The 26,822-nt window shown below is 42.6% G+C and overlaps 1 protein-coding gene across 3 annotated transcripts in view; it reads right to left on the bottom strand.

Moving 5' to 3' along the window:
• The window catches only part of GADL1 (glutamate decarboxylase like 1), a 127,331-nt gene that overhangs the window by 46,659 nt on the left and 53,850 nt on the right, over positions 1-26,822 (bottom strand). For 2 of the 3 annotated variants that reach the window (XM_019536283.1, XM_019536298.1), the window contains 5 exons: positions 26,652-26,716; positions 26,319-26,400; positions 19,562-19,761; positions 12,534-12,585; positions 5,686-5,775 (listed from right to left, as the gene is read on the bottom strand). In XM_019536283.1, coding sequence (XP_019391828.1) covers positions 5,686-5,775; positions 12,534-12,585; positions 19,562-19,761; positions 26,319-26,400; positions 26,652-26,716 — 489 coding nt within the window. The remainder of the gene's footprint in view (positions 1-5,685; positions 5,776-12,533; positions 12,586-19,561; positions 19,762-26,318; positions 26,401-26,651; positions 26,717-26,822) is intronic. The other variant, XM_019536290.1, reaches the window with a different exon arrangement.

Genomic DNA, 26,822 nt, shown 5'->3' on the forward strand with positions numbered 1-26,822 from the left:
GGGGGCTCATGCAGAGCCCCTCAGGCAGCATGGAGCAGTGGGGGACAGCAGGGATTGCCCCCGCCCCGCCCAGCTGCACCCACTGAGTCGGGGCTTTTTTTTCAAAGTGCCAGGAGCTGGGGTGGGTGGGGTAGCCATTGCCGGGCTGGAAGAGTAAGTGGGGGGTGGTCCTGGGTGATTCAGAGATTCGGAGATTCAGTGGCAGCTGTCTCTCTGAATCAATTCAGGACAGTGATTCAAATCACCTAATCGAATCACTGTCCCCCAAATTGGCTGAATCTGAAGTGAATACTAGCCACTTTGCACAGGCCTGTGAAATGGTACAGTGCATGTGGTGTGCTGCGTGTGGGCCTGGACCCTGTGCCATGAATATTGAACACGGCACAGGGAGCTGGTCTGGGGCACCCATATCGGACTGGTCCTGCACACTGGGTCTGGGGTTGAATGGGTCCATAGATCATCCCCATGCACTGCAGCCAGGGAACAGGGCCCATGCCCTGCAGCACATGCCCCATGTTGGCTCCACATGCAAACCCCAACCTGGGGATGACTTGTGCTACATGCAGGGCTGATCAAGGACATGCACTGCATGAGGTGCCCACACCAGACCATCCCTGTGCACTGGCTCTGGCATATTGGGCTGGTCTGTGGGTTCAGTTCAGCCTGCAGAACAGCTCTGCACCCTCCACCCAGCCCACAGTGCTCGATGAATTTGACAACCCTGGACTAGATGACGTCATGAGGTCCCTTCCAGCCCTACTTTCCTATGATCACAAGAAAGATGGTTACTTCTCCTGTCCCGAAGCTAAGCAGTGTTTAGAGCAGACTATAGTCTGCTCATGACTGCCCCAACTGATAATGCCTCCCAAGGGCTTGGCTGGTCACAGCCATGAACTAGTGGACTAGTCACAGTGCCCCATGCTCTGGCTGAACCCTCGACAAGTGCTTCCTGATCCCCAAGTCAGAAAGCTTCAAAGGTTGGCATGCCCAGGAACAAGCTATGGTAGTTCAGTATCTGGTATTGAGATGATAAAGTCAAATTGCACCTCTCTACCCTTCTAGATGCACATAATTGAACAGGGGCAGGATCTGGTCCCTTTAATCAGTACAAATAACCATAAATGCATGTAGTTATTAGATGATACAACTGAAAACTTGGAGAGGGCTGAGGTTTCAGATTTCCATTGTCCCTTTACCTGCACCTGGTACGAAGTGCCACCTTTTTCAATTTCTTTTCCTCGCTGTACCTCTGAAAGCCTTTATATTCCATTGGTTGTCTTTGTTTTAAAATGTGGAGATTTGATTTATAGGTGTGTGTTTACAAAACAGAGGAACAGAAGTACCACCAGGGGGCATATATAGTACTAACAAAACAACTCAAGATTGTCACTTCACCCAATGAGTTGCATCAGTTCTTGTTTAGAAGTGATTGCCCTTATTTTGCATTGACAAACATTACTAGAAAGTTATTATGGCTCCTGAGGAGTGTAACAATAGCTTCCCATTTACCAGGATGCTCCAGTTTATTGAAGCTAAAAACCCAAAAGCACAAGAAAGCAATCCTTCCTTTCCTCTTATTTTATTTATTTATTTATCCTAGAGAGACATTTTGCTTGAATCTTTAGTTTGCTGTGTGTGTTAAGTATTGCAATAGTTTCAAAGTGATGTCATTGCCATGATGGCACAATGGATATTTAGAAGCACTTACAGCAATGCAAGGCTCATCAAGACATGGACGCTCACTATGGGTATACAACATCTAGCACTGAAAGGCTGGGCCTTAAGATCCCTTCAGTACTCATTGATAGTCTCAGAAATAGTTTTAAAAGTTTTTGAAGTCTCCCCAAATAGGCTGAATTTCACCTTGCTAATAAGAATTATTAGCCTTTTTTTTAGTCAAGCACCATGAGTTTCTATTCTCTAAAATCTTTTATTGCATGATTTAGCATTGATGTTACTGAATCTTCTTCTGGAGACAAAGAAAATCCATTCCCTTGCTCCATTTCTATGCCTTTCTGGATACTATGGATATATATTTTTCAAAAACTGCACTCTATTTTTGTGCTGAAACAGTAAACCCTTGAAATGGAACAATATTTTAAGGGAAAAAAGTCATGCAGGGCAACTGCAGGGATGAAATCATAATGAAATATCACATTAAGGTCTTAACCAGCCCTGATACATCCCCTTCATAAAGTTGCCTGGGAGGACTAGAATAAGGCAAGGATGCAGGAAAGGGTTAAGGTTACTTTGCACCTCTGTAGCCAATTTTGAGAAAGACTTGGGGCCTCAGCCCAGTGTTGTGAGTTTAACATCTTTCACAAGCACTAACTTCACAAACTAAGCTTAGGAGATATAATAGTATTCAGAGATTATTGCTGCATATGCAGTTTAATAAATCAATGAACGACACATGGGATTTCAGAGATACATCTTCGTTACTCATTCACAGATTTGCAGGTCAACTGAAAGGTAGACGATTGATCTTTGCATGAATGGAATAACTCCTGTGTTAGCAACGTATGAAAAACCAGATTGTAAATTATCTTCTTTTAATGTTCACTGTAGTGAAATAATGCAGATATTCAGGAAGTGCCAGCAGTTAAGAATGAGATCATATGCATCCCCACCCTGAATAATGGCAACACATTGCTGTCTTCAGTTGTTCATCCCTTTAAGTCTTCTTAGTAAGGAAGGCACTTCTTACTACCTTTTCCCTTTCCACATTTTTTTAGCCTTGCAACGGAACAATGATGGCTTGGGTCCAGGCAACCATTTGCCAATAGAGTGAATTTGTGTGGGAACTTCAGAGAGATGGTGATAAATTAAAGTGTGAACCCCAAATTTTTAACCTCTTTTTCCCCCCTTCTCACACATTGTTGCATCTTCTGCCCAGATTTATCCCTTGGAGTAGTGGGAAGGTGAAGGGAAAAAACACTTATTTTCTATAAGCTTGGGCTTATCAATGGAGTACCTAAGTATCTTCTAGTAATGTGTCAGTTGTTTCATCTGACATCCTCTCCTTGCCTGGGGAGAAATACATGCAGTGGCATGTGTTTTGATTTTTGGTTTTTTTAATGGAAGTATATTTTTAAACCTACATATTGCTATGTATTTATGTTAAAAAAGGCAAAGTCAAAGAAACATACTTCATACTTGGAACAGAAAAGGTTTTTACGGTGCTGGTTTTTGGTTCATGTGGCAAGGAACAGCCTTCCATCAGGGTCTTTTATCAGTTCCTTTTCCTCCCTCAAATTCCATTAGGATCCCATGTCAACCTCACAAGTATTTCACTGCATTTATAAAAATAAAAGCTAATGGAACAGGTTAAATTGTGCCAATTACATCACAGCCCTGAGGTGGAGCTGCAATGTTCCAGTGGGGACATCAAGGAGACCTGGACACAAGAAGGCATCCTCATACCTCAGGGCTTTTCATGTGCTAAATGTTGCTCATTGTGTTCTATCCCTATCCCTTTATACCTTTTCAGTGTTCCAGCCTGACCATATAAGCAGCTGGAGTGCTTGTACACACAATGAGGGTTTAATTTGGTTTAGTTCTCCTTAAATTGAAATGGTGGGTTTAAAAACGCGCCGTTTCAATTTAGTGAGGACTAAACCGAACTAACCCCCTGAGGCATGTACACAAAGGTGGGGGCCCAGTCCTTAGAACTTACTTGCCTCTCCCGCAGCAGAGGGAAGCACTGGCCCCACCGCAGCCACAGAGGGAAGCACCAGGCCCCCCATGCAGCTCAGGCAGGCAGGCTCCAGAAGGAAAAAAATCAGATTCCTCACCACTATTTTTTTTTCCTCCTTTTTCAGTTGAGCCCGCTTGCATTGGCTGCCTCTGGGTCGCACAGCCCCTGAGCTTCACGGGGCCCAGTGCTTCCCTCCATGGCTGCAGCGCCCCCAAGGACTGCCGGGGCCAGGTGCCAGTGGGAGGGTGCCGCCTGGTGGCTGTTGCTGCCATGGAGGAAAGCACCAGGATCCCCCACAGCTCAGGGACTGTGCAATCTGGAAGCAGCTTGCAAATTCCCCAGCCCTTGCCATGGGAGAGACAGGTAAGCTCCAGGACCCCTGCACCATCCCTGCTGCCGTCCCACCACCTGGGAATGGCTGGCTTTCCCCTGGGGCAGAGTGACAAGACAGCAGGAGGGAAGCTGGGTGTGCTGACAGCGGGAAAAGGCAGCAGGCACAGCTCATGGGGCTCTGGAAGCCCACCAAGCCTGAGCTTCCCCAAACACGGCAGCTTCCAGTGCCTTGTACACTGTTGCACTTTGTTAGGTAGCAAACTAAACACCTTGGAGGAGTTTTATCTTGCTATGTTACAAAGTCATTTAAAGCAGAATATGCCATCGAGCGTGGAAACAGCATCACCATTGAAGTGGAATATGCCACCAAGTGTGCAAGCAATGCCATTATAGTGGTGAAAAAAGGCATTTAAGCCACTTAAAAGGCCAATTTTGTTGCATGTACAAAGCCTCTTGCAGAGTAAATTGGCCTTGCTCCTTCTGTGCATTGTCTCAGCACAAGTACTATTACCTTGAGAAGCTACTGTACAGTTGTTTTTAAAAGAGAATAGAAGTTTCTTATGAAGTTCATGATTTGACACCAACACACATGATGCCTTGTGAAAACATGGCATATGGAAATCCCTTCCCTGCCACCCCGCATCTTTCAACCTCACCTCTCCCTGCTTGATGCCATAGTATATTGCATATAGTCTATAAACTCCTGGAGATAGGAGCTCTGAGCTAGAACCTCAGTCATTGTGGAGTTCTGCTGTATTGGATGAAGCAGTGCTGACTTATACTACCTGAGAATCTCTGCTCAAATGCAACAGCACTGTGCTTTAATTCAAAGAAGATCTTCCTATGAAGCGAGTAACGCCGGGAAGAGATGGGCTCTAAAACTACTTCTTTGGGATTTAGATAAGAACACTAGAGTTCAAATTTCAATTGTCTAGTTAGCAGATGTAAAAATGTAAAGAAAAACACAACCAAGCCTCCACAGAGCGACAAACAATCAGGTTGCCTCACTTCTTTGCAGTTACATATCCAGTAATACACAAATATCACAGTTTATACTGTTTTCCTAATTAATCTTAACCACAAGTCCCTCTTTAGTTAATTCACATCTTGATGAAAGGACATATGCTTTTCTATAAAATTACTAACATCTCAGAGCTACAAAATGTTAGCAAGAAGCTAACCATTACATTTCTCCCATTCAATTGCTAATTCCTTGATGGGTTGCTTAACATCAGAAATGTATTCTTAAGCACTTCTTCGCTTACATTATCCACTGATAATGCAAGACAAGTCCCAAGGACAATGTTAAGTGTCTGAAATAGGTAATGAATATGCTGTCTAGACAAGAAATGCAGACAATACTGTTCATCTTTTCTCAGCTCTGCCATCTGCTAACAGCTTTGATAGTAAGCTAAATACTTGTATAATGTCTGCATCTATTACATTTAAGAAGGAAGAAAGAAACTTAATTAGCCCTGTCTAAATAGAAAGAATAATAAACTTAAAAATCCTACTAACATCTATCTAAAGATTAAAACAACATTGTATTGATGGTTTAATGGCAGGTACATTCAGGATCTATTTCCCTTTTTTCCTAGCACTAGATAAATTCATAAATCAGTAAGCTACACATAAACTGTACATGTACAACTCACGTGATGAAGTTTCTCCCAGAACTCAGCTCCTTCCTCCATGTCTCTTAAGCTTGGTGGAATGTACCAAAAGCATATATTTGCATACTCTGGCTGTGTAAGGAAAAAAACAGATTGCTTAACATTTGAAACAAGAGAAAAAAATACTCTGAGCTGGTCAAAAAAATCTATTTTCTTTTTGTAAAAAAGAACCACTCAGAACATTTGGGATTGAGGTCGTCTGAGAATAATTATCATCACACCAAATGGCTTTGTGTTTCCTTTTAAAAAAGAAAAATAAAATACACTGCTTTCCAGATTCACTCCCTGGAGTAAACTCCAATTTGTTTACTCTTTCCAAAGCCCCACTGAAAAGAAGGAAAGATGATAAAGGAAATCTTTTTTGTTTTGTTTTTTCCTCTTTAGCAATTATATTTTCTCTTCTCTGATAGAGAAACAAGAGTTAGGGGAAGGTAAAATAAAGAAAAATCAAAACATTTTTTTCCAGGATTTGAAAATGAGAAATTTCATGTTTAATTTTTTCTTTAGTTTTACATTTTTATTATTTAAAAAAAACATAGAGAAATTAAATGAAAGGAAAAGAAAAGGAATATTGCATCAAAATCGAATTTTTCTTAAAAAGATGAGTTTGACCTCTTCTTTTTAATCCCTCCATACAAAATCTTTTACCCAGCTAGTAGTCAGTGTATAACAATGGACATGAAGCCAGAATTTCTATTTCTACATTCAAAAAGTCTCAGCAGGTTACATGAGGTATAGCTTGCATCTACCTCCTCCAAACTTCTGTAAAGAGATCTGGCACAAACAAAGACAGTTTGTCTTTCTAAGATTAATTCTGAAAAGTTTCCAGTGAAGCCCAAGTTGAGTGCAAGACTCCAGACTATAAGAATGGTCATTCACAGGTAAAAATGGAAGTTCATACTTTTAAGGCCTCTGCCAATTCAGAAGAAAATTAAAGCATTTCAGAAGCATTTCACATATCTTAATCCTGCTCACTCTGACTTAAACACTCCGTTTCCCAAACCTTTACTTATCATGTCTGTAATTCATTGCTTTAATTGAGCAGTAAATAACAACACACCTTTTACACACAACTTTCATTAGCATCAGTTGAATAAGAATGAACAAAACGTGAAAAGGGAGTCTGAAAACTAGATCACACTATCAATTTGCCCCAGTGTGAACGCTTCTATTATTATAGTCCACAGCCTCCTCTCAACCAAGTGCAGACTTCCAACTAAGACAAATCTTTTCATAAAAGAATAGTGGGAGCTCTTTATATCATGTCTGCCTCACTTCAAAGAATGTATTGAATATATTTCAAACACAAACAAGAATGTTGTTATCAGCAGGAAGAGATGAGCAAAGTTGCCCTTTGCGGGCACAGAACAAAATGAAGTTTACCTCTATATGTCTCAGGCCCCATCCCTAGAAACTGGCCATATATGCATGCAAACCCAGGCCCAAAAAATACAGCCATTTCCTCATAAGTAGAAGCTCTAAAGGTTAAGATGGATCTTTAATTATGAGATCCCTTTCAGAGCAAGTGGTAGAAGTGGGCAGGAAGGATAAGGAAGCCTCATCAAGTGCTACTATTGCCTCAGTTTCCCTTGACTCACAGGGACATTAGCCTGCTAACTATCCACCCCTCCCAAGGTACAGAAAAACTGGCTCCACCGATTAGTTCTTCAAATGAAATGCAAGAACTGTTTCCGTGGCCGCAGCTCCAGCAGAGACTGCAGGGGTCTGCCTGACTTCCTCCTTCTACCCCCGCCACCATTCCCTGCTTAAGCAGGAATTCCCCCCCGCCTTACGCAAACACCTCTCAGTATTAACTAGCATACCACAAGCCTGCTACTAGGGGTGTGCGAAGCAGGCCCTATTGGATTCAGATTCAGCCCAAATTAGAGACAGTGATTTGATTAGTTGATTCGGATCACTGTCACTGATTCGATTTGGCTAAATCTGAAGATTCAATGCTGATTTGGAGAATAAGTGATTTGGACATAGACACAGCTTTAAATGTTTTTTCTACACACTTCAAGGTACCAGCATGGCTTGTGAACATGGAGTGTCCCACAAATCTTCAATTTAGAGATGATTCGATTCAGAGACTCAGCCACCAAATCGAGCCAAATCGAATCAGGAACCAAAGCTTCACACAGCCCTACTGGCTATGGTCTGTGCTGTGGGAGACAAGACAAAAGCAAACAGGACAGTGTCCACTCAGGGCTTTTTGGAACTAATCAACAGGTAGCTGGTAATGTCCCTCCATTCCTTCCTTGGAAAAAGTTGTTTAAGAGTTGGAACTAATGAGAGAGGCTGTTGTTTTGTTTGATGGGCTGATAAATGCTAACAACTCCCTGCTGTGTAATTGAATGCTCTGTTATCAGCAAAGGCGGGGGAGGGGCTCCCTCATCAGAACATCCTGCCACAGCCTGGCCATGCTCCTTCAGCTTACCACTGTTGAAAGGAAGAGAGAGTTGCTCTAGCACCCCCCACTTCTAGCTTGAGCCACTGCAGGCAAGTGCCTGCATTTCTTCAGTCCAAAAGAGATGTCTGTAAGGTTATGTAGCAGGGCACTGAGGTGCCTGCTACCTGTGGAACAAGAAGTAAGGAATCCAGCTGCAGATTGCCAGGGTAACCAGTGGAAGTCAGCTGACTGGAAGGGGTAGGGCCTGGCTCCCATATAACCCCAGGCTGAGGCCAAGCAGGCAGTCCCCTGCTGGCAGCCAAGGGAGAAAGAGTTCTGTCACAGCAAACAGAGGGGAGCAGGCTGACTACATGAGTAGTTCCTGATTGCTGTTATGGGGTGGAGAGTTCCCTGGTAGGAATTGAATGCTATTTAGCTGGATGGCTTAGAGTTTATGTTATAGCCCAGGGGTTTGTGTTTTGTGTTTGCTGTTTGGGTGAGGCTATTAGGGGTTGGAGGAGGTCTCATAGGGGACCCCTGGTAGTGTGGGGACCCTGGTGCCTGTGAAGGCGCAGCATTTGGGTGCACTGACCCTGGTGCCTGTGAGGGCACAGCATTTGAGGGGCACTGGCCCTCATGCCTGCAAGGGTGCAGCACTTCAGGGTGTACAGACCCCAGCCCCAGAGAAGGGGTGTAGAGTCGGAGGCCAGGTAAGGCTGAGACCACCTGAGCCAGGTGGGGGTTTGAGACACCGAGGAGGAGAGGTAAGGCCAAGCACAGCTACAGCCATCTGGGCCCACCTAAGCAAGAGAAGCCCCAGAGAGGGGGGACAGTGTTGACAGGCACCCAGTGGAGCTGGGCCACGGAGACTCCAGGGAGGACAAAGGGGGCCAGAATATAGTAAGGCCCAGACTAACTGATGTGAGTACCATCTGCAAGGCTTGGGCTGCAGTGTAAGGGGAGGAAAGGAGCTGCATATAGCGCCCCTGGCATCAGGGCAGAAAATGGGCAGCCTCCCACTTAATTAACATCCTGTAATTAACAACAAGGTGTGACAGGTGAGAAGGCAGGCTGTTGGCCCATAACAGGTCGGCAGGGACACTAGTGGACAGACCCCCCGAAGAGGCACACCTATCATGGGTTACAAATCAGTTTAGCCTAGCCAGGTTAGATTAACCTGCAAAGACTGAATCAATTCAGACTCAAGATTTTTGAATGTCTGTCCCTAGCACTAGAGGATAGATGGAGGGCAGCAGGTGGTGCTGTTTCTTTCAAGGTCTTTCAATCAGCAAAAGTTACCACAACAGAAATGATTGTTCCATTACGGGAGAAAAGGGAGCTCTTTTATAACCCTACCTTTCCTCCCCCACCTGCATTGCTGGCAAGGTTTCTACATTTCCTATGAGTTGTTCTGGATTACAAATATCAGAATGTTTTATCACTAGAACAAAATGGAGAGACGCTGCAAACCTGCTGACAGCCCTTGTTACAATGAAAGATTTTTCTACCACACACTTTCAAATAAGCAAAGTTTTCATAAATGTCAAAGGGAAAATGTTATACCTGAATTTCTTTCAGGTTTCCTGTGGGACAAAGAGCAAAAAATTCACAAGTGTAAACCCACGTTTAAAATGTTTAGTTGTGTTCTAAAAAGAGCTAAAACCATGTTCTTTCCACAGCTGTCACTTTTTATATGTCTACTGCTTTACTATTTCTCTTTCCTTCTCTCTTGCTCTTTCCCAAGCAGCTGTTGCTTCTCTTTCTGAAACACGCAAGTACAGAACTGCTACGGTAGTGCTGGAAAGTAATCAGAAAGGCCCTCCCAAACCTTGCAACCCATTGAGTTGGCATGGTTAACATACACCACATAAGGGAGGGATATGGCTAGCATCCCATACAACTGCCTGTGGGACTCCCAACTGAATGACCACATCTCCATTTCCAGCTTGGGATAGCCTTTGGTTCAAGCCTGGGACAAAGTTCAAACTGATGCTATAAGAAGATACCTTGACTACTCAGCAACCTTGCTTCTTCAGGACAATGCAGGATCTTCTAAATTAGTTTAAATGTAGTTTAAACCTCAGTCATCCAGGGGTGCCTGTACACAAGTGAAGAGGCTGCTCCAATGCGCTGTAATTACAGCATATCGGAGCAGATTCAATTAATAAAGTCTGCTGGAGCATGGTAATTATCGTGCTCCAGCCAGCCTCTGCATTTCATGTATCAATGTCCCTGCACTTAATAATGGCTATGGGGGCGCTTTAACTAAAGCCCATTGAACAAGCTTTAGTTCAAGCACCCCTGACACCATTTTGAAGTGTGGGGACTCTGATACATGAGATGCTGTAGCACTTTAATTAAAGTAGCTCTCAGAACCATTCTAAATAAAGCTCTCCCTCCCCAAGCCCCCAGAGTACATGTAAAAGTGCCCCAGATGTACAAGCCCATTTAAAATGGTTTAAACCTTCTAACCATTTAAAAAATACACCTGAATAATCAAGTGTTATTTTGAACTGGTTCAGTGTTACGTGTGAACACCAAGCTTTCTGCAATTAGTGTCTGGTCTCGCACTGCATTGCTCCTCACCCCATCCCCCACCCCTAAATGGCAACTGGGTGGTCTGGTTCAAAGCCTGAATTCTACAACCCCAACCTCTACCGCCTGCTCTTGCTGGTGGCCCTGGGAGCAATGCTCTGTCACTTTTAGAGCTGGTTAACTTCTTTCTGTTGATGACAATTGACCAAGTTTCCATGCATCCCAGGCTTATTTGGCGTGTGAAGTGGCTAAGTGGGAGAGACCTGGACCCCTGCATGTGTGTGCCTGTGACTTGAGGTTCCAGGGGCCTCTCAAAGACACCACTGCAACCAATGGAAGAAAACTGACCAGCTCTTTAAAGCTGCGCCCTGAGCCCCAGCCCCAGCCCCCAGGTACACAGGAAGTACTGATCCAGGCAGACTCCCACTTCCTTAAACACAGACACCTAGGCACCCCCAGTCAGGGTACTACCACACAGATTTCAGCAAAGTGCAGGAACAGGCCATTATTGAACTCAGTGTTAATGAGAAGGGGGAGCAGAAAATTGCAATTGGGCTGGGTACTCACTACCACCCTGTGGTGCCAGCTTGACAGAGCTGCAAAATCTAAAAGGCAACAGCTCTACTTAAAATGCCTTGGTAATGTATGTGTGGACATCTTGGACCTGAGACAACTGCAAACCCACTCGGAGACATTTTTGGAATGGTTCAAGTGTTATGTCTGTTCAAACCCTGACTGGCTAAATAGCTCAGAGAAGATGCTCAAGTCATTCTCCCTAAAGATTTTCAACATCAAGACATAAATTGGAAAAAAAAAAAAAAAAGCCAGTAAAGCTGGATGCAAAATGCTGACAGTTTGTGCTTGAAGTTTTGGGGAGGTGGGTGTGGAGGAAGAGGTCCCCCTCTGCCCAAACCATTATAAAGAAAAGTCCATTTTCAGGACAAAAATATTTCAGTTGAAAATTTCCAGTGAGCTCCAGTTTTTAGCCAAAGGCTGAAACCTCTGTCCTCTTTCCCACTGTGATTTTAAAGCATTGCTGACATGGGCCATATGTAGATGAAATGAGAGGCATGTGTGCACAACACTTTAAAGTGAGCTAAATACTTTTGCATCACTTTATGGTGTCGGTGTTTGCACGTCTTGGCAGTGTATTGTGCATTAATTCCAGCCCCTGTAGGAAATTCGGCAGTGTAATGCGCCTTAAATAACTTGGGGGGCAGCAAACTAAAACTCCTTACAGCTGCAGAGTGAAGCACCGGGCTCTTTGCAGCTCTGTAGGAAGTCCTGCAGGCAGCGTGACAGCAGCCCAGAAAAGCAAGATCCTCCCAAGAAAAGTGGCAAAATTGATCTTCCCCCCCACCAGACCCTGCCTGCCTGAGCTGTGCAGGGGCCCAGTGCTTCCCTCCACAGCTGTGATGCCCCCCAGGAGCATCCAAGCCAGGTGCCTACAAGCGGGTGCCACCTGGAGGGGGGGGGGGGCTGCCGTGGAGAGAAGCCCCAGCCCCCTCCCTACCCCCTACAGGCCAGGGACCACTTAGTCCACCAGCAGCTCGCCCTCCTGTCCCCACTGGAGAGGCAAGTAAGTTAGCAGGGTGTGCGCACAACACGGGGAGGGGGGTGTTAATCAGCCCTAAATTGAAGTGGTGTTTTTTTAAAACCCACCGCTTCCATTTAGGGCTCCCATTTTGTTTACACATACCCACAGGTGGTGAGAGTAAGACAGGCCTCTATATGTGGGGAAATAGATGAATGGATGATGTGGAATATTGCCTGGAGATAATGTTTTAACATTTCCATACGCCAGCTGTTTAAAAGGTGTATTTAAATACTCACCCAAAATACCAAATTAGTACTCCACAAAAATATGCCAAAAACAAAAACTCTGAATTCTATTTTCACATACCTCCAACAGAAGCCGAAATCCTTCTCTCTTCTTAATTTCATCTACTAGGTATCTGTAATTAAACACTTTTTTTTTACAAAATGTAAAAACATAATGTATACAAATAGCAAAAGTTTTGAACACTTGTCCAGAATTTTTAAGGTTTGCAGAACTTAATATAATCTCTCCCTGCTACACATACCAGCTCTAGAAAACACTATTGGATCCCAGGCATGGGGATGAATGCAGATATGTCCACACCTGAATAGACTTCAATAAGAGATACTTGGAGGGAAAAAAATTATACAGTGCCTGATTTAAGTAGTTTGACACTCAAAAGCTCTGTCGCATTAGTTTTGTTGTTTGCTGCAAACTTAACTCTATATGTGTCTGAAACACATACTGCTTAATGAGTGGAACTGTAGAATTATCAGAAGGTGCAGATGTACTTCATTCCATGACCTTACAACCACCATCCTAAATGAATCCCACAAATAGAACAAAATTCGATTTACCATATTTACTTGATTATACAATGAGGTTTTTCTCCTTGTTCATCATGGGGAAAACAAAACCTCATCTTAGAATCAAGTGTCACAACTGGAAGGTAGGAGAAATAGCTGTGCAGGGACCCCCAGCTGTGACAGGAATGGCACAGCAATGTGCAGCAGCAGCTCTGCTCCTTTCCTAGATTCCCTCCCCACTCTCTTCCCCTCCCCTCCCTTGGTGGCAGAAAGCCAGACATGGAAGAAGGAGTCTGCATGCTGCTGCTGTGATCTCCAGCCTGCCCCACACTGCATGAAGCAGCTGTGCTGGGAGCCCAGCTTGATACCCAGGGCCAGACACAGGCATGGGCCAACTGGGCAGCCACCCAGTGCCCAGACAGAAAGAGAGCCTGAAAATAGTAATTTTTTTCTGTTGTCCAATTATTATTATCATTATCTCTGGAGAAGGGGAAGGCAGATACTAAAAGTTCACCCAGGGCCACCCACTGTTGATACCCCACAGATTTCTGCTTCCCTTTCCTGCTCCCTCCCCCCACTCCTTCCCCTGTCTCCCAACAGAAGGGGCAGAGGGGAAGGGAGCAGGGCAGGGAAGGAGAAATCTATGGGGTACCAAGCCAGATTCCCAGCACAGCTGCTTCCTGTAGCATGGGCAGGAGTGGCTCTGGGGCTCCACCAGTGCCCAGATAGTTTGGAAAGCAGGATGAGGAGGAGGTAAATGGCAGAGTGATAGTGACCAGAGAGGCAAAGGGATGAGGGACAGGATGCCTGCTCATCCACCCCTGCTTTTCCCTTTTCTCAGCTTTCCCCCACTTGTTTGTGCTTTCCCTGACTCCTACTCCTTGCCCCTGCTTTCCCCCACTTCTGCTTCCCCTCCACCTGTCCCATCATTTCTACTTTTCCCATTGCCTGCCCCCCTGCTGCTGTTTTCTTGCTGCAAGAGCGGTTAGGAAAAATCTAAGATAACCCCTCAATAATTAGATTCTAGACAAGAAAACTTAAAACAAAATATAGAATTTTCCATATCTAGAATCCAATTATTGGGGGGGTCATCTTAAATTCAAGGTCATCTTAGAATCGAGTAACTACGGTACACTGAATTGCTTGTGTTAGAATTGTAAGCTTCACTGATCTACCACAGTAGCAACTGCTTCACTATATTGTCATCAGTGCATAAAGCAAGCAGAAGCAGCTGGAGGGAGAAAAATCTGGCAAAAATGCCATCTTTCTGTTGCCTACATTCATGCTAGAAAATAGTCACAACATCATCACCACTAACAGAGCTTTATTATCCCATTCTGGCACTTTCACTGCAATGTTGCATAGATCGCTTGGCCAGGGACTCAATAAATAATACTCTAAGGACAATGCATTTTTCAAAGCAGAGCATGGGGAGTTGCTATGTTGTTTGTTGTTAACAAGACTTGTGCATGTGACACCTTACCCCCTGGCATATATCCATATAAACCAACTGCTGTGACAAAGTATTGCAGTCAGCTCCAGCACTGCACACTACTGAAAGCTGTATCTAACTGCATAGATGGGGATCTTCCCATCTGTATTCTCACTGTGAAGTATGGGTTCTAAATTCTCTTATTCAATTCCGATTTAAATCACTAGCATAACTCCTGACCCAGTGACCGGGTGACATACATCCTCATCACAAAACTAGCTAGCATCCAGCACATAAAGCAGTGTGTTCATAAGATGTCCAAGGTTGGGATGGGCAGCATTTATTTTTTTAAAAATCATTAAAAAAAAACAAAAAACCCTTTCATTTTTATGATGTAGAAAAACCCTGCCTTCAATAACATCAACAAGATGTGTTTAAGCACTTGGAGAAGATGCACATCTACTACTCCCCCCAGTTTACTGTGATCTGCAAACTTGTTGAAGGTGCACTCCATTCCATCTTCCATGTCGTTGATGAAGATATTGAACAAAATCGGCCCCAGGACCAACCCCCTGGGGCACTCAGCTTGATATCAGCTGCCAATTGCAGACAGCTTAGTGTACTTTTAAAAGGAGAAGGTGATTAGGAACAGTCAGCATGAATTCACCAAGGGCAAGTCATGCCTGACCAACCTGATGGCCTTCTACGACAAGATGACTAGATCTGAGAATGTGGGGAGAACAATAGACATGAGGCACCTTGATTTTAGCAAAGGTTTTGACACAGTCTCCCACACCATTCTTGCAAGCAAGCTAAGTACAAGTTGGATGAATGGACTGCAAGGTGCACAGAAAACTGACTGGATCACCAGGCTCAAAGTGTAGTATAATCAATGGCTCAATGTCTAGTTGGCAGCCAGTATCAAGTGGAGTGCCCAAGGGGTTGGTCCTAAGGCCAGGTTTGTTCAAAATCTTCTTCAGTAATCTGGAAGATGGGATGGAGTGCACCCTCAGCAAATTTACCGATGACACCAAGCTGGGGTGAAGTAGACATGCTGGAGAATAAGGCTAGGATTCAGAATGACCTAAACGAATTGGAGGATTGGACCAAGGAAGTCTCATGAGGTTCAGTAAGGACAAGTACAAAGTCCTTAGGACAAAACAATCCCATGCACTGGTACAAACTGGAGATTGACTGGCTAAGCAGCAGCTCTGCAGAAAAGGACCTGGGGTTACAGCAGACAATAAACTGAATATGAGCCAACAGTGTGCCCTTGTTGCAAAGGCTAACAGCATGCTAGGCTACATTAGTAGAAGCTTTGCCAGCATATTGGGAGAGGTGATTATTCCCCTCTATTCAGCACTGGTGAGGCCACATCTGGAGTACTGTGTCCAGTTTTCGACCCCCACTTCAGAAAGGATGTGGACACATTGGGAAGAATCCAGTGGAGTCAACAAAAATGGTTGGGGGCTGGGGCTTGTAATTTATGAGGATAGGCTGTGGGAACTCAGCTTATTTAGTCTGGAAACAGAAGACTGAGGGTGGATTTAATTGCAGCCTTCAAATACCTGAAGGATGATTACAAATAGGATGGAGCTAGACTGTTCTCAGCAGAGGCAGATGAAGAACAAGAAGCAAGTTTCAAGTTGCAGCAAGGGAAGTTTAGATTAGATATTAGGAAAATTTCTCTCACTAGGAAAGTAGTGAAGCACTGGAACAGGCTACCCAGAGAGATGGTGGAATCTCCATCCTTGGAGGTTTTTAAGACCCAGCTAGACACAGCCTTAGCTGAGATGATATAGTTGGGGATCCTCCTGCTTTGATCAGGGGTTGAACTAGATGACCTTTTCAAGTCCCTCCCAACCCTAATTTTCTATGGTTCTATGATTCCAAGATGTTAAGTAATATAAAATAGCTCCATATCATTCCTGGCTAACATTTTAATTTATTTTTTACCACCCTGTGACACAAGAACAAGATTAACAGTGGTCTGTGCTTGACTGACACCCAGTGTGTCACACAATACTGCCAATGGCCTTAAAAGGCAACCATCCGTGATTTATCTCACCAGGTCCATTTGGTGTCCATTTTCTCTGCACCTTTCCATAGATGATATCAGAACTATATTCATTTTACCTTGTGGCTGTGGAATGACAGAAGGGGCTGGCCCTGGTGAAGACTGAGACAATTTAATCACATTGCACAGAAAACATATAGTACTTGAAATAATTAAAAGTGCAGAAATCAAGGGGTGCCCTAGGTAAACAAAGCCAGATCTTTCTGTTCGGAAAGAAGACAGTCAAGCAGGGTTGACAAAAACTGGAGGAATATGATGCTGTTTGCACAACATGCTGAGGTGAACACAGTTATGTGACTTACTACTTTAAAATGCACTTTACTTCATAAAGCAAAAAGAAAGTGGAGAGAATCTAATTCTTTGCCAGTAAGCCTAAATGTAGAGAAAATCTCCAGAGCAATCAGCTGAGCACTCTATTAAAAAAAAAAGAAGGAAAAAAAAGAGATCCTTTTAAGTAAATAGCTTAGGAAAACTCTGAATTTATCTAATCCTATCTAATGCAATGAAAACACGATTCACCTATAAAGAGGAAGAAATCAATAAAATAGCCAATGGGCAGAATCTCAGTGCAAAAGGAATACAGTACTGCAATTAGCCTAAAATCTTTGCAGCTTCAGCCAGGCAGTGGAAAAAATTCTTACCCTCAAGTTATAAGGTCAGCGGATGAGCTCCAGAATTAAGTCAGGTCTATATTCAGGAACACTGAAATACTATCTTTGCAACATCAAAGTATATTCTACTGAACCATATCACAAGAAAGGCTGCCCAGCTGGTCATGTAGTTAAGAAACCTGGCATAGTGCCAAGGAAAAGTGATGTCTCAGCTACAAAATGCCAGTGCCTAAGATAGCAAAGCAGCTACTGTACAGAATCTCTCTCCTAGTCACTATCTGATGACGGTAATTTTCTTCTTTAAAAAAGATAAGTCACTTTTACTTAGAAACACTACCAACTAACTCCTAACTATCAAAGGAAGTATTGATCCCAGAAGGATCGTTAATCTGTGTATTCTCAGCCAGATGACCTTTCTCAGGCTGAATTCCTTTCCTGATAGTGGAATGAACTGACACACTCTGCACATACACAGAATAATAGAATACCCCAGAATGAAAACAAATTCCAATTTACTCTGAACACTCTAGGGACACTTAAACAGCCAAATCATAAGATTAGATTTAGTTTTCAGTATATTCCCTTTACTGCAGTGATTCTCAACATTGTTAGACTCAAGGCACCCCTCGAAAATTGTCAGCTCTTAGTTTTCATTCTTACTTTGACTATGAAAAAACAATACAGCAACTTTTCCACTGCAAAGAACTCAAAAAGACCAGAACAGGTTAGACTGTTTTAAACACAATTGGTTCCCATTTGAAATTTCTAGGTTTAGCTTGTGAATTAAGTCTGCACACCTAACAGTGCTAAAAACAAGGGCACCCTGTGTTGAGAATCACCAGTCCTGGGCCAGTTGAAGTCTCCACTGCCCCTACAGTTTCAATCCCTAAAGCACCAGTCCCCAGCCCTAATGCTGTCTTCTTCCCCAGCCCTAAAGGCAGTTTGGGTGCTATCAGAATCCCCATGCAGCCTGCTCAAGAGCTCTTCTTTCCATGACCCCAAAGCTAAACTGGCTGCCATGCTCAAGCCCTGGGTTATATCCTGCAAGCCATGACCCTTTTTGGGTCATGTCACTCCTGATTGCCTCCTGCCACACCTGGAGACTGCTTCCTCTGCAGCCTACCTTACCTTAAAAGTAGCAAGAGCATCAAGGCTCCTGCTTCAACATTAATGGTTTCACTTTCATGTTGTATGGCATTATTAAAGAAGGGCAGCCCGTTTGAAATGCAGCAGTGTAAATAGTAGGTTACTATTCTCCTTGACATGGTTTCTGGAATCAAATAAAAAGTTAACAGGACAGGGTTGACTGTTATCATTTGTATTGTAAGGCTTAGGAGCTCCAATTATAAATCACGACTCCATTATGCCAGGCACTACACAGGCACAGAACAAAAAAGGAAATGGCTAAAAAGTTTTAAAAGAATTATTTTAATAAGGCTGCTGCCATATTAGCCCATTTCTTGTCTTGGAAAAAAAGTCCTTTATAAATAACTTCTTTCCCAGAGACTCTTGGAAGTGTTCTGGAAAGTCTGACACAGTGCAAGCTTAGCTTGTGGAACTGCTTGCCACAAACTCAATGCAATAGAAAAAGAAGAAAAAAGATTGGATATTTGTAAAGATAAGAACATTCACAATTATACTATCATTGTTTGTTTATTTTTAATGGCTTGCTTCAGAATATAGGCCATCCTTTACTGGACTGGGTTTTAAACAACACATTCCTACCAACAGGTTATTCCACAGCTACATTCTATAGCTGCATCCACCTGTGATACAGGGTATATTGGACATTTACCGGGACAGGACATTAATTTACTGGAAAATCTCACTGATCCAATGTTGCAATTCCAATATGCATTTTTAAACCCAGGCTATACCATTTGGCTTTCAAGAGCCTCATAGTTGTATACATTACAGCCTTGCCTGCACTGGAAGAATTTGTGGGGAAGGGTAATATCAATACAGACAGAAATTTGGTGGCAAAAGGGGGCCCAGATAGGTTGCAGCTTTCTCCTACGAATTTCTCAAGCATGCAGGCATTTGGCAAAGCCTCTAGCATGAAGCAGACAGAAGGAAAATAGCAAATTTATCTCCTGTGAGTCATGATTCAGAATCTAGCTCATTATGTTTTTTGTAAATGAAGAAGAGGTGCAATTCATTCCAAATAAGGTATTTGGAATAAAGAGGGCATCCATCACTGCCCTAAATCAGTTTCTGAGATTGTCAGGTTTAGGTCTAATATGGTTTGATAGTTTCCTTTTCAACATACATTTTTTTAAGAATATGGCACTGATCTCCTATTCATTTTTTATTATTAATATATTATTTGAAAGCACAGAGATGAAAAAAAATTACAACAGTTTAACTGATTCCAGTTAGGACATTGTTACGGAAATTTCAGTCATTTATCTAAACCTCTGCCCCCAAACCAAAAAAAACCCAATCTCAATTTGAGATAAAAGTACCTCGCTAAGGCAAGTGCCCTGTTCACTCTTTCCTCAAGGCCTGTAGTTCCCAAAGCCTTCCACGTCATCCAGAATTTGAATGCATCTGGCCGCCTGCTGCACTGGATTGATTTGTCTCCTGTATCATAGCTGACATCATAGAACTTGTCCTGCTGGAACAGGTACGAGGCATTGGCAGAGTAGCATTTCTTAAGCAGGTCCTATTTTAACCAAAAAAGAAGTTCAGATTGCTTTCAGGCATTTGAAAATCCTTTAAGCATCATAAACATGAGTAGTAAAACAACTTCCAGATCTTTTTCTTTCTGTGACAAAATTCTTCTGTAACAACATAGACCCACACCAGGCTCTCCATGCAACACAAGAGGTGTGCTTAACATCCTGGCCCCAGTGAAGTCAACAGAGGTTCTGCCTTCAGCAGGACTAGGATTCATATTGCCACTGAACAGCTAAAAGTTGCGAGCAAATGCTCTGTATCAGCCCCATGGGAGCAGGCTGTAAGAAGGGTCTCTGGATCTGCTTATCTACAGAAACAGTTGTCCAAAAACATAGAACATGGTCCTGCTGCAGCTGCCTATATGGTAGAAGAACTGTCACTGAGGTATTCATTTGCATTGTTGTGTCCTGCCTGCAGATGTAGGGTCCGTACAACAACAATTTTGGTCTTCAAAGTTCTGCCACTCTTCACATATAAAAGAAGGCTTCAACAAGGCAGTTAATTGTATTGTACTCCGGTTGTTAAAATGGAAGGAAAGGAACGCTGAGATGCAGCAGAAGCAGAGCTCTACAGAGCCTGGAAGATGAAGGTAAGGAGTTTGAAACTAGAGTACAGTGAGGCACGGTGCCAGTGTGGACACCCAGAAGGGAAGTATTGTTTTAACTAGAAGTCTTTGGCTAGCTGGACTAAAGCTATGCCTGTGCACACCTGAACTTGGCCACCAGAGGATCTAACAAAAGACAGCAGTCACCACCATCAAGCTGCCAGAGCACATGGTGGTTTCTGGTGGTCTGTAAAGCTTCACTAAAGCAACTTTGCTAACAGAAGGCATTAGCTACTGAATGGACTGGCAGCAATTAAATGAAGGCATGGAAGTGTCTGTATGTGCCTTCAATCAGATGCTGAGCAGCACCAGAAGACTTTCTTTTTTGACAGTGGTGAAGCAGCTCTACTAGCATCAACAGCCCATTTGAGCAAATGTATACTTCATATTTTATTCATTTCTTTATGCCAGTTGCAAGTTTGATTCTGAAATGATAGAAGTCTGACACCACTCCACATGAAAGGGCCTATATTTCGGTAATGAGAATGTACAGGTTTCACTCTGCATTACAATCCACAAACCCTTAAACTGCTAATAAAATGAGGAAAAATGTGTCAAGACAACATTCAAATGACATGGAAAAGTGACATAAGATATCCTGCAACATATGTAGAATACAATCCAAATACTACTCCTCACTTCAAGTCACCATGGAGATCTTTCTGTTCCTCCTCTCCTTCATTAATATTTAAAAAGATTATAGATGCTCTTCTGGTATTGGCCATATACCAGATACTGTAATTTACTAGTGCAGTAGTGTTGGCCCTTCAAGAAATAAACCCCAGCCCCTACTGCATGGAAATGGGACAGTGATGTTCATTTAAAACTGACATGGGCTTCTGAATTTTTGCAGTCTTTCAGCTGTGAAGGGGGCAAGTTTGGACACTGATAGATCACCTTTTGCATTATCAAAATATAACTTAGCTATATCCCAGATGGCATCTCACACAATTAGTTTCCTCGTATCATTTTTTCCAATGAGAAACAATTACTTATGTTCATCACACGAAGACCCAGAATAACATGCAACATCACTTGATACCTCACCACCACTAAAACTGAATGGCTTTATGGTTTAAAAATGTTTTTAAAAATACTTTGATGAAGTACTAACTCCTGGGAAGGCTCTTCATGGAAAAAAAAAGATGGAACAAGTAAATTATATTTTATTCTACTAGTGCACAGAAGCAGACATTGAAGGCATGGCTCGCTTAACCGTGCCCAGAAATACTGGGTAGTCAACTCTTTTCCATCTACCTTTCTTGCTGATGCACTCAAGCAACAAACTGAAGAAGAAATGCCACAGAACACAGTGCCTGCTGTCAATCTGTGAGAACACCTGCAGTACCATCCTCTCTAGCTGTGCTCCTGCAGACAGACAAATGATCCCTCCTAAATCCATGGGTTTTAAAGAAACATGCAAGTTTTCTCCCAGGTTTAGATTTTATTTAAGCCTTTCATCCTAAAGGATGTCAAAATACAATCCAAATTATATAACGGAATCAGTTACTGAAAAGCAGCCGCAGCACCGGTCAAGGAAACGATGGCATACTGTTCAGAGCAGGTGGAAAAATTTTGTCTAGAAGGTTTAGGGCAAGTTTTTACACCTACACAAAGGACCCTAAGAACTTTTGCTATTCTTACAAAAGATCTTAAAAAGGGAGATCTTTGAACAACGACTTTTCTCATAGACTAAAAAGTGGCATGTGGCTCAACTGGTCTCTTTAAGGAACAGGAGCTGATTCTGCCAAGATTGAAAGCTGTAGTTCTGCAACCCTTTACACTGAACTATCCCATTCAACATATTTAAGGTCTTCTGTTGGTATCTTTTTTTCCCTCTCTTTCATCCTCTTTCCTATATTTTGCTTAGAAGCCAACAACAGTGCTCATACACTGTATTATGGCTCCTTATAAAAGCCGGATTAAAAGAAACTACTCTCTTTATATAGGCTGTGGTCTGTCCTGAAGCTTTGAAACAGTCTTTGCTACTGATTAAATCTATGGCTAGTTGCTGCAGTGCTGTAATCAAAGGCAAATAAATAAAGAACCCATATTGACCATAGCATCATTAGTAAAAACCTCAGTTCCTTACTGTACATAATTCAAACAGCTCTTCTCTTGGAACAAAGACTCAAATACAGCAGCCCTTCTGATCTCGTTCCATTTCCATTAAAATGGTGAATTATCAATGGATTTCAAATTTATAAAAAATTAACAGATTTATTTCCAAGGAAAAGATATCTTTCCTGTTTGCTTTATATGAAGCATCAAGGAAAAGCTTTCAAGTTGCATACTTGAAAATAATTGACAAACATGCTACAATCAATAAATAAATAAATATTTTAAAAATTCCTTCAACTGACTTCAAGAAATGACAAGGGCCTCTCAGATGTGTGAATACCAAACAAAGACATGGAGGCAAAACTTTTGCTGCAGCTGCACTACAAAGAAATCAGAGAGAAGGTATCCTTATGATTCTGATAATGAAAAGAAAGAAATTATACCTCAGATCTCTCTCCGTTTGGATCATGTCGACCAAAGATATTTTCTGCTAAAGTTGGATTCATTAAATGTGTATGTGTGTGTGTGTGTGTGTGTGTGTGTGTGTGTGTGTTGGGGGGGAAGGGGGTTAGGTGGGTTTTTTTAACAAATGTTAAACATTGCATTCAGTTGAATAGCTATCTACAGTTGCTAGCTAGTTAATCTGATCTAGTGTTGTAATTATTATAGACTGTCTATACAATGTATAGAACATTGTCATATATGGTGCTCACACTAGGTATAAAATACTCCTTTATATAAGCCTGTGTGTTTGTTCATGTATTTGTACAGAGTGATAGAGCCAGATTCTTAGCTAATACAGGTCTAGTGGTTTCAATGGTATTGTGCCAATTCATACAATTGAGGCTCCGGGTCATGGCAATTAAAGACTCAAAAGTATACAGGAGTTGATTTTTTATTTCTCCTAAAATTTAAAAAAATGAAAAAATGTCCTACCTACTGTTCTTTTTTTATAATGTCTGTCCATTTCCCTACCCTAATATTGCTCTGGGGAATTAGACAGGTACCATGATTCAAATTGCAGTGGTAGGACTGAGTTGATGGGGGAGTTTTATTTTAATACAAAAAAAGATAAGAGCTGTTGAGTGGGTTTTTCTGCACATTTCAGGAACACTTTAAACACTAAAGAGCTATTTTGATTGATCTGAGCTTTAACAGAGGATTAACCAATCTCTCATTTTCTCTCCCTTTAGTCAAAATGCTATTCCATTCTAATCAATTTAACCCTCCCACCATACCTCTATCAATGCAGGGAGACTCATTTTAAAACATTTCACAATACTACAACATATTTTTTTTATCCTGTATGTGAAAACATTTTAAAGCAATGCTTTATACCAATCACATTTAAGTGCAAAGCTTCTAGGACTATTAACATTTTCAAACCACATAGCATCAGTAAAGCAATTAGAATTAATATTTTCTCTGGTGGGGTGAGGCGCAGCTCTCCATTACTCCCCATATAATGAGGATACAAAAACCATTTGAGTTCAAACGTACTCCAATACAAAAAGGTGGAGTGGCTCTGAAAATGAGGGCATCTGGAATATTCCTTCCCTCCTCAGTCACACATCCCCCCACCCCAGGAGAAATTTAAAGTACATTGCCCAGATATCTGAATTGTAAACAAGGATCTTCATTTGCACCTCAATGATTAATAATAGAGCACTAAATTCATCCCACGATTGATTTGGCCTGAAATTTTGAGCTTATACTAACCTCAGACCATAATGGTTTTTGTTTTGTTTTAATTCCAAGTGACTGCGCTCATGAAAGGTGAGGGACAGATGGTCTGTAAATCCCCTGTTTAATCACACAGTGCAAATATAGCACAGGAAGTGCTGTCCTGTCCTGCCATGTCCCCTACGTAACTTGAAGTGATCACCTCTAAGACAGAGAGCAGATTAGCATCTGTGCTAATTCCATCCTCGTTCACTGAGATTGCCAACAGGTAATTCTAGTTATGTGAACACCTTTCCAGTGCCAGATGAATTGAGACTATCAACTCATTTCACAGAGACTTGGTACATGACCAATAAACATGGACTATGTGAAAGCTAGTGGCACGGACAAGTGATCTAGAAGAGATTGGCTACCAATTCCATTAACAAGTCACTGAGTCATTTAGCATTCATACAGGGAATGTGTATGTGCCAAAACTCATCCCTGATGGCTGTCAATGAATCACAGCAAAATTAATTTGGTCAGTGTTTTAAATAATTAACTCATTGCTATTAATGAAGCCCAAACCACATAAATATAAGCACAAGACACCTACCACAGCACAAACTAATCATTTTCTGTAGCTTGAGAACTGTAACATTTTTGTTAGCCTTTTAATTTAAAGCTTTAATTAAAAGTTTTAGCTATGGCTCTAAGGAGCCTGGGCCACCCTGGCAAAGAGAAAGAAGTTGGCATACAACTAAGAATGCATAAAAACCCAATACCTATAAAGGTCATAATGAATGCTAAGAAAGGATATGCCTCACTATACTTGGATGACATAAAGCATGACCTTGACCTCTGCCTGCCCACATGAGCACCTAGTCAGCTACTTCCATGCTCTTAGGCGCTTTACTTCGGACTCTTCTCTCCCTACCTTTTCACACCTATGCAGGGGAGTGCAAAATTTAGCTTTGATACTTTAATGGATATAACATAAAGATCTAGTACTGCTGTTATCCAAATAGTGTTGAAGTGCTGCATCCTATTTTACTCAGCACCTGTGACTGCAGCCTTTGTATTTGATTTAAATCAAGTACATAAGTTAAAGTAACAGGAATGCCCAGTGGAAAGTTCAACCCTGGCATAACTCTATTGAGTTCAGCATGATGTGTCAGTCCAGACCCAAGTCTTTTCTTTGTCCTTTATCAATGTCCTTGTGGCCTTTATAAAATTTACTGCAATTCTTTCCTTTGCGGGTATTTTTTTTCCTACACTGTCATGCAATTGCTTCTGGATAATTCCCACAATACATCAAGGACACCCTCCAGTTGCATTTAAAACATAGAAAGGAGAGTTTCAGAGTTAGTAGGGTCAGAAGGGACCTGAGCAGATCATCAAGTCTGACCCCCTGCCACGGCAGGAAAGAGTCCTGGGGTCAAACAACCCTAGCAAAGTGACTGTCAAGCCGTGTCTTAAAGACCCCCACGGTAGGAGCCAGCATCACTTCGCTTGGAAGTTGGTTCCAGATCCTAGCCACCCTGACTGTGAAGTAGCGCCTCCTGATGTCTAATATGAATTTACCCTCTGCCAGCTTGTGGCTGTTATTTGTCGTAACTCCTGGTAGTGCTTAGGGAAACAGGGACTCCCCCAATGCCTGCTGGTCCCCTCTGACTAGTTTGTAACAGGCCACTAGATCCCCCCTCAGCCTTCTCTTATGGAGGCTGAACAGGTTCAGGTCCCGTAGCCTCTCCTCATACCCCCCATCATGCAAGTGGCCCTCCTCTGGACCCTCTCCATGTTGTCCACATCCCTCTTGAAGTGCGGTGCCCGGAACTGAATGCAGTACTCCAGCTGTGGCCTGACCAGTGTCACATAGAGGGGGAGGATCACCTCCTTGGACCTGCTGGAGATGACAAGATGCGGTTGGCCTTCCTGACTGCATCCCCACACTGCTGGCTCATGTTCATTTTGGCATCAATGATGACTCCAAGATCCTTTTCTGCCTCTGCACTGACAAGAAAGGAGTTCCCCAGCCTGTAGATATGCTGCTGTAGGTTCTTCCTCCCCAGGTGCATCACCTTGCACTTATCAGTGTTGAATCCCATCCTATTCTCGTCTGCCCACCCCTGTAACCTGTCTAGGTCCAACTGTAGCCTATTCCTTCCTTCTAACGTGCCCACATCCCCCCACATCTTAGTGTCCCGAGGACTTACCAAGTTGTTTTTTGCCAAAAGAGCACAGCACTGGATTCCTGCCATCAGCATCTTATGGGGATTCCATGCAACAGAATCAGCCCTGTGAAATTAAGCAAAGAGAAAAAAATGGCTACCCTGTCCTCCATGTTAGGAAGCCATAAATATCCAGGTGCAGTACAAATGAATATATTGGATTTCTTCATTCTCCTCATCCCCATTATTAGTTCCATGTTCTCTTCAATATAATAAAAAATAAATTACTGCTTTTGGAAATAACTTGAGATGTTTAAGCAGTGCTCTTCCCAGATGAATTCCCCATAGCATACCCCTGAACTGTTAAACTACATTTACCTGTGAATACCATGCAGAAGCTTGCGATGCTTCCTTGACATCAAAGCTGAGCCACCCCAAGATGCCTGTTAAGATATTTATATAACCAAGACAGTGTTACTGGTATATTCTAAGGTGCCATAGATAGTGCCAGCACATTATTTATACAGCCTCAGTAATCCATTTTATTTT

This window comes from Crocodylus porosus, unplaced genomic scaffold (genome assembly GCF_001723895.1).
Source record: "Crocodylus porosus isolate Cpor-Errol unplaced genomic scaffold, CroPor_comp1, whole genome shotgun sequence".
NCBI classification, from domain to species: domain Eukaryota; kingdom Metazoa; phylum Chordata; order Crocodylia; family Crocodylidae; genus Crocodylus; species Crocodylus porosus.